This window comes from Thunnus thynnus, chromosome 18, assembly GCF_963924715.1.
Source record: "Thunnus thynnus chromosome 18, fThuThy2.1, whole genome shotgun sequence".
Lineage (NCBI taxonomy): Eukaryota > Metazoa > Chordata > Actinopteri > Scombriformes > Scombridae > Thunnus > Thunnus thynnus.
Genome location: NC_089534.1, coordinates 17,174,989 through 17,183,650, shown reverse-complemented (window position 1 = coordinate 17,183,650; position 8,662 = coordinate 17,174,989). Strand labels below are relative to the sequence as shown.

Sequence of the window (8,662 nt, the reverse complement as noted above, 5' to 3'; positions counted from 1 at the left end):
CTCACCAACAGACCACCTAATTGGCGAAGGCAATACATAACCTCACCAACCAGACAGTCTATTTAAGCTGTCAAACGTCCTTCCTATTCTGTGCAGCTGCTTGCTAACTACACACATCCCACCACCACAGCTGTAACCTACCATAAGCTGGGTTTCATCATGGGCGGCTAAAACGTCCATATTCGATACATGTGTTGACTGACTTAACGGATGCACAGCGGGAAAATTTACTGTCTACACCCAGCTCAAGTTGTAGCAAGGTAAAAGCCAACCATCTGCTGAAAGACTGAGGGAAGAGAGAGAGAGAGAAAGATGCTGTGAAAGATGAAAATGAGTGAAACAAGAATCTCAAGCATTAAGAGGCATGAAGGGTCTATTTGATCTATTAGGGGGATTTTCTCTCACCAGAAACACATGGAGAGAAAGTCTTGCATGGATGGCAGCAGCAGGACAGTGATAAGTCATTGCAGGCCTGAATGTTGTTGGAGGACAATTGGTTTCCAAGCTGGGCCTTCACTTTGGATGTTAATCCTGCCCCCAAACACAAATTCTTCAGTAAATGAAAGTGCATGTTTCCTATTTTCACACAATTCAGGATGTGTTGCCCAGGGTTTTATTGGTCAATTTAAAAGTCACAGCCATCAAACCCAACCTTGTTTTTCTTGAAAGTGTCAGTTTATTCGACCCCGATGAATGAAAATATTCTCAACATCCTTGATTACAGAAGTGGGTTCCCTTTGCTGTGGCCCAGATCTGAAAAGACCACGCTCTTTGACAGAGTTGAGAAAGTGCCCTTGAATAACCTTGAACAGAGTGAAAGTGAAATTTTTCCACTTGGACAAGAAGTTCAGGAAGCTCAAGGCACGTTTATGGGAAGATGATCACATCCTCCACTAATTGATTAATTAAACAATCTTTCAGAAGGAAAGTATCACTGAGAGTTCAGGAGAAAAAGGAGAATGAGCGTGTTGAAATCAGTGGCCACCACACTGCATCTGTGAGGTTTACCACATGCGGTTTAATGAAAGTCATATGAACATGACTCATTGACCTACACATATTGGACAAATAGTTAAACATGTGACTCCATAAAGTTTAAAAAGGTCATACAACTGCAGAAGGAAAACGGGGGTTAAACAAGGTTATTTGCATGTCCAAATATCAATTCTAACAAGCAATGTCATCCCTTTTTTTGTGTGTTCATGTTCCTTCCCACAAGACAATCTGACGACGATGATGTGCAGCAGATATTTCCAAAAATTTACAGCAGTAGTCAAACATAATGAAGACAACTTACTGAAGTGGATAGGAAGCAAACTGCCAAAGTATACAGTTAGAATAGCTATTCTTCTGTCTTAACTGACCTGCTTGCCAGGCCATTTACAAGAATACTGACATTTATGAAAACATCAACCTTCCTCTTTCTTTAATGGCGATTTAAACCCACTCATATTTTTTTCTTTTTTTCCCTTAAAGTCAGACTGAATTTATAGCTATTCTCACTGAACTAACCAAGAATGTTCACAGACATTGTCTGTTATTTTGTGGCGTAACCTGATATGATGCTTTTCTTGATTTAGCACAGTGATGGCACTTTGATCTATATGGAAAGATGGCAAAAGTCAAATCCAGCCAAAATGCAGGCAAAGTGGTGTTATGGCCAAAAGGCAGAAGAGTACAGAGTGAACATTTTTTATGTCCAGTGATTGCAGAATGATGCCCCCTGCTGAAACAGCTGGCTCTCACTGCAGAATAATTCAGTGCATTCAAAGAATATTTATTCATTCTGATATAATATTTGCAGTTTATCATTAGGATAATACACATAATTCTCCTTTTCAGAGGGAAATTCGTATATATCAAAGACTTGGATGGTGGAATACATTTCTAGTTCTGCATTTAATAGAAAGGATATGACAGGTTTATGTAAACATTATAATGGGTGTAGTTGGGAATATTATTGATGATGATTATAACTTAATTGTTTTTTGTGAGACAATAAGGTATTCATTTGACTCTCACACAGTCATGTCAGAGGTCAGGCTCTGCTACAGATGCTGTTTCTTCTTCAAGCACTTCAAGCAGGGTGATGCCTAACTGGGGTCCAAACTTGGATTGTCAGGCAGATGTCTCCCTTCTCAGACTGATAAATAAACTGATTTCCATTCATCACAAAGAAGCAAAAATCTGACCTCACTTGCAATCTTAGGACACATCTGCCATGCATAGTATACTGTAGAATGTACAGTATACTATGCATGGCATCTACAATGTAGATGCAGGAAGGTTGGACCTTTCTTAAACCTCACTGTTATATGATGTCACTGGATTTCTCATTACACCTTCAAAAAGAAGTTGGATGCATCCTCTTTGATCCTCAAAAAGTCAAGATAACTCCTGTTGTGAATCACCAGGCTCCTTACTTTTTGTTTTCATTTTGGTCGATATAATTAATCAGCATAGTGCCCTGCCATTACCACCAAATCTCTCCTGAACAGACGCAGAGCATCGCCCATTCAGAGGAGGGGACTGGGGCTGGGTGACAGTGCGCGCTGTCCTTTCAGCACCAAGGTTTTACGCACGGCCGCAAGAGTTACTTTGCTCAGCGTGAAAACACCAATAGCCTGTTTCCAAGTAGCCAGACATGATGAGATAATGGAACATACAAGATATGAGATATATTTGGTGTATTTCCGGAAAGACTTTAAAAAAAGTTTAAAGTCGTGCGTTTTGATTTTTTTGTTTTGTTTTTGTTTAACGCATCTATTGAATATTTTGAGTTGTGGTGCTGCATTAATTTTATTCTTGTGGTTGTGAAACATACTACTTTCCCCCATAATAAGCAAACAACTTTAGTCTAAGGCAGTCAGATTTGAGGGGGGAGCATGCATGGGAGCCAACTGCACGCCCTGACTTAAAGGAGCTGCACTGACCACAGAAGACTAGTACACACTAATCCCCAATGAGAGAGAAACCTTCTGTGGACTTCAACTATGCTGAGGAGTCATTTGGTCTGACCAAAAAAAAAACCGTGCGTAATTAATTTTCATAGAATCAGCCTTAAACGGTGCGTAATTGTGTTTCAAATCCCACGATGGACGTAAAGCGCGCAATGGCTCTAAATGTGGTTATGAAAATCGCAAGAAGGATATGGGAGCATTTCCACTGAGATGCCGGTATCTGTGCTGTATGCATGGCTAATTGGAAATTTCAGTGGAAGTATTAGTGGAGAAAACGCTTCCTGTAACCGCGTATCGCACAGATAAATGGAGTAACGGAAAGGAGGGGGGGCGCAGAAAACTTCAAACGGCGTTCAAGTGATGGTCAGCAAACTCAAGTGGACTTTCCGCTTCAGGAGTGCCAATAATGCGTCTTATTATTATCACAGACACGGCGGAGTAACCCACAAGGGACAGGTCACCACGTCTGCGAGACAGAATAAAAAGTGAACTTCAGTGCGACTGTTGTGCTACTTCAGCGGAGGACGCACACGGGACTTGGAGCCGTTTGTCCACTCTCTCTCCCTGCAGTCGTCCGGTGATCAGAGGATGACCACAGATGCTCAGCGAACACTTATACGACTTCAGAAGCGTCTGTTTTTCATACATAAGTGGAGACTTTAAAAGGGACATCTTTCGGACCAGACAGAATCAGGGAACTTTACTGAAGTTGCAAACACTCCTTTATTTCCATTTTCATCCTTACTGGACGCAGAGGACATATTCATACTATTCACTGAAGAGGCTATACAGGCCTTAAGGTAATTATATTTTATATATAGCTACCCATCATTCAATGAGTTTACTTTGGTCAGATAAAAAGTACATTTGCTGTGATCTAATGTGCATGTTATTTGTTCTCAACTCTCTTTTCTCTCGCAAAAGAAATTTTGATCTCAAAAAGAGTTCCCAAACAAGTTAGCAACTAAACCACAACTGGGTCACCAGCAAACCTGTACTTATAGCCTATTGATACATGGTCTGGTTAAAACAGCTAGAACTAAATGGTCTCTTAACCGATTTTTAAAGAATTTATAGAAAATTTGGTATAATCACAGTATGGGAACCTGACGTGTGGCTAGAAAAACACATTTGGACAGCTGGAAAAGTCTGATCTTAGTGTTTATTATGACTTTAACGATGTCAGACAACAGTTTAGACTTCTTTACTGTGTTCTCAGAGGGTGCAATGATGTTCTGTGTCATTTAATGGTGAATAATTTGAGAAACACTGACAATTTGACTTTCATCTTCGACCTTTCTTGCAGGTGTTCGGTTAAACCTTTTTCCCCCCTCAATAGGCGTCGGAGAAGGAGTTCACTTTTTCTCTCCCTCTCTCTCTCACTCCACGGGAGCTATGAGCAGACTGCGCAGACACTTCACTATGGGACTGGTGCTACTGATGTGCACGCTTACCGGCCACTGCAGCGAGAGCGCGCCCTCGGCGGCCCCAGCGGCGGCCGGCAGGGACGCGCAGCGGGACTTGAGGCGGATGGCGGAGATCGTGAGACACGTGGAGGAGAGCCGGGGTCACCACAGCGCGAAAACGGAAGCCCCGTTAACAGCGAGGGCGAGGACCACCCCGGTGGAGCCAAAGGATTTAAGCAACTTGAAAATAGACAGAGGAGATCAGGTTGTCGGTGAGTAACGACACTTGTCAGGCGGAACCCTTCATACTGGATCGATGGGATGTAGTCTACTGGAATATGTTTCACATCATTGCAAAGTCATTGTAGACTGATGGAAGTTAGGCAGGATAAAGTTAAAGGGTTGTTGCACCCAAATACCCCCAAAATAGCATATTTTCTCTCTTACCTACTGTGGTATCTAGATGTGCAGATACAAGGTTGAAAGCAGAGGCAGATATCTTGAATCTTGGACAAACAACTACCTTCATGTCTAGATATCACTACAGGGGAGTGGGAAAATATGTGTTTCTGTTATTTGAGTAAACCAACCCTTTAAAATACCTCGGATTTTTGTTAGCTTATGGCTATAAACTGTCATATTTCCTCAGTTTTTACCAATACATCCAAGGTCCAGACAAGCTTATAACTGTCCTGAGATAATTCATGTTAATAGGCCTTTTAGTGATAAATGTGGGTGTATTTCTCTACTTTGCAGTGTTCAACCCTGACGCTCCTTTCCAATCTTCTCTCTCTTAACAGTCGTATTTCCCAGAGATCTCAGAAAGAAGGAGAAATTCCTAAAACATATAACAGGTAAGTTCCCACTGCAAACTACTGCATTGCTGGTGATACACTGTGTTTGTTGACCAATCAGATTCCGTGACCTGCAGTGTTGGTTAGGTTTAGGCATGAGGAGTGGGATGGTTAGGGTTAGGGTTAAGGTTAGGGGATTAGGGTTAGGGTAAGAATATCAGGACAGGTCACAGAATCCTGATGGGTCACCACATACAGTATAACATCAGTGCTTACTGTAGGAGACTTGTGTCAGGAGTATGATAAAGTCAGAAAGGAACTTTATGATAAAGTCAGAGTGGGATGGGAGGGAGGGAGGGATGATGGCTGAGGTAGTCAAAAATACAAGAAAAGTGAATGATAGCTTTAGATAAAGGCTGTAAACCAGATGTCAGCACAGGTGGATTCGGTAATGGAAATGTTCTTACAGCCTGTTCTCTTCCAGGTCCACTCTACTTCAGTCCCAAGTGCAGGAAGCATGTGTACAGACTCTACCACCACACCAGAGACTGCACGATACCTGCGTGTAAGCTTGCAATTACACTATCACTTTTAAAGTATCACAAAATTCTCTTCTTGTCCAGTGTCAACACAGTGTGTGAAAAGCATCCACTCATGTATCTCCATTTCATCTTCTCCTCGCAGATTTCAAAAGATGTGCGCGGCTTCTCACACGGCTAGCCGGCAGCCCGCAGTGCACAGAGGGGTAGCACACATAAGGTACTACAATACAGTAATTCTACCATGAATGATGTATGTTGGCTTTGTTTTCAAGAGAAGATGTGCACCCAGGACACATGGTCAAAGTGCTGGTGTGTTGTTGCTTGTTAGACAGTCCAGACAGGCCAGAGTACATAACACTGTGTGAGAATAAGAGGTACAGGTGAAATTATTGAAGTTTCGAAAGACATGTGACAAGCTGGTTCCAGCACAACTGGAATTTGCCACCATACATGATGCATCAGATGAGTATGGAAAGGAATTTAGTACTATATTTATTAAAATACTGTACTTTTTGGGGTACTTGTCATCTCGTACTATACTTAGTATTTAGATTTTCAGTTATTTTATACTTACATACTGTAGTTTTTTGCTCTTTTTTACCACTACATTTATTAGACAGCTATAGTTACTTCACAGATTAAACGCAGCGGTACACAGATTAGTTAAAATTCTGACCAGTGATGGCATTAACATGCTGTTACACATTCATACATCAATAGTAATACCAAAATAAAGAATGCAGGACATTTTCTAGTAGGTGCAATGTTTAGGATTTAGTGGCATCTAGCAGACTGGATTTGGGAGAAATGGAATATAATATTCATGAGTATGTTATAATTAGTATATAATCACCTGAAAATAAGAATTGTTGTATTTTTGTTACCTTAGAGTGAGCCCTTTATATCTACATAGGGAGCAGGTCCTTTTCAAGCCCCCAGGAACAGCACCAGGCTTTGAAGCCAATTTGACATAGTGACCAAATCATATAATTACAACTTCTGGGTCTGTCACGTGATGCACACTGGCCCAAAAAGCATTTTTCCCACACACAATGGTGGGAAAAGGAGTGGCTGTAGTAAATTTTTTTGAGCATCACAACCTCCATGAAATGAATCATTTCATTATCAGTATTTGATCCATTCAGTCTGATAACATTTGGAAAGTCTAGAAGAGCCGCACAATTTAATTATTTTATCCCCATTTAAATTAGTGGAGTGCTAAACCAGAAGTTAGCCAGCTCAACCAGCAGAAGTCTCTGGTGCAAATGTGGTTGGGAGGCCGGGTTAAGGAAACACTAGTGTGCTTGCTCTATGGGCTGCACAGATGCAGAAGTTCCGGGTAATTTTGTAGCTGCAACCTTTTTGGCTTCATGCACCACTGAGCAACTTTCATAGGAATGAGCAGGGCCCCACCTCCAACGCTGTATCCACTTCTTTTATTACATCGATGGTCCTCCTCCATGGAGCCTACCATGTTGCACCATCATGTTTCTACAGTAGCCCAGAATGGACAAACCAAACACTGGCTGTAGAGAGGGCCTTTTGCGTTTTTTTGTGAGTTTCACAGCCAACACAGGTTCTCCTACACTCTTGGAAGGGAAGGGGGAGGGATATTCAGTTGGTTGCAATCTGCAACCTCACTGCTAGATGCCACTAAATCCTACACACTGGTCCTTTAAAGATTAGAATATTTTTTCCACCACTGCATCAGACCAATATTAAAAGTGAAGGATTAAGACAGATTCCTTTGTATACACAGAGCTAAAACATGTATCATTTGTTCTCTTAGGTTAAGTTCACAGCGTAAAGATGTTTTTTTTGTCTGGAGACACTAAGACAATTGTTCACAGTGGTGATAGGCTATGCATGCTGTGTTGATACACACAGGCCCTCGCAGCGGCACAGCAAGAGCAGCAGATCTGTGGCAAATCAAGTTTTATTGTTCGTGATTCTCTTTGGAAAGGAAAGCATTTGTCAGGTGCTGCCAAGTTGGAGACAGCGCTGAATCTCACTTCCCCTTCATTGCAGGTTGACGCCAAACACGAGTTATCCAGAAGACAAAACTTGGGGAAAAAAAAGTGCCTTGGACAGAAAGAGGGAAGCCTAAAATACTCTGACCAGCCCCGACTGATATTAGGCACAGTATTGTCCTTCAGTGAGGTCTGTTCTACTAAGGCGTGGATTACTGCCACCCACTGCTCTGGCTGGGCATCGATGGCTGGCTGTCACCACGAGGGAGCAACCAGGCAACAACACCAGACCAGGATAAAGATGGTGAAACTCAAGCATGGAGCAGAGAAGAAAACAAAAAGGCTGAGAGAAGATAAACTGGGGCCTTTTTTTCCTGCTGGCATCCAAAACGATGTTGCTAAAACAAAAAAGGGATTGCATATTTTTATTTTGTTCATTTCTTTATGAAAAGAGCAAAATCCAAATTTACTATTTTTAGTGTGAACAGGCACGACTCGCGTTCTGCAATTGGTTTGCTCCGTACAAGGTTGAGCCCATCCCTTCTACTGCACTACCTATTACGCAGACAAAAAGCTCTCACAGACCCCCACGGCAGTCACGGCATAGTTTCACTCACTTGTGCTCACACTGAGAACTATGATTAAATTATTAAGTGCATGAACATTTCTCTGCGTCTTTGTAAGACATACTAAAAAAAAAAAAAAAAAAAGTGGCAGTTGAAAGTCACAGCCCTCCTGTGGATCTTGTTTGAGCGTGATACAGTCTATATTTATATGTTTGAATTGTCACAAGGTTCCACTGTACATAATGTAGGCCATGACCAATTTAAAGCAAGAGTAAAATGTACATACTGTAAAACAAAGCGTAAGAGGAATCCACAGTTCTACCATAAATTAAAGTGACTGGCATATATCAAATGGGTGTGAAAGACATATATATTTAAAAATGAAATATATTTAAATAAATTATAAGATTGGTACAAATATGAA

At 41.5% G+C, this 8,662-nt stretch overlaps 1 protein-coding gene across 1 annotated transcript; it reads left to right on the top strand.

Annotated features, from left to right (window-relative positions):
- The first annotated feature begins 2,974 nt into the window (after nucleotides 1–2,974).
- LOC137169698 (ALK and LTK ligand 2-like) lies at nucleotides 2,975–8,662 on the top strand. Its single transcript, XM_067573009.1, has 6 exons — nucleotides 2,975–3,760; nucleotides 4,267–4,638; nucleotides 5,167–5,220; nucleotides 5,645–5,725; nucleotides 5,845–5,919; nucleotides 7,731–8,662. The coding sequence occupies exons 2-5, from the start codon at nucleotides 4,356–4,358 to the stop codon at nucleotides 5,907–5,909; spliced, it is 483 nt and encodes a 160-aa protein (XP_067429110.1). The 5' UTR covers nucleotides 2,975–3,760; nucleotides 4,267–4,355; the 3' UTR covers nucleotides 5,910–5,919; nucleotides 7,731–8,662.

What these genes read in the sequence shown, in the direction of transcription:
- LOC137169698 (XM_067573009.1), top strand. Translation starts at nt 4,356, where the DNA reads ATGAGCAGACTGCGCAGACACTTCACTATGGGACTGGTGCTACTGATG. An exon ending in CAGAGGAGATCAGGTTGTCG is followed by an intron (nt 4,639 to 5,166) that starts GTGAGTAACGAC and finishes CTCTCTTAACAG; the next exon opens with TCGTATTTCCCAGAGATCTC. An exon ending in ATTCCTAAAACATATAACAG is followed by an intron (nt 5,221 to 5,644) that starts GTAAGTTCCCAC and finishes GTTCTCTTCCAG; the next exon opens with GTCCACTCTACTTCAGTCCC.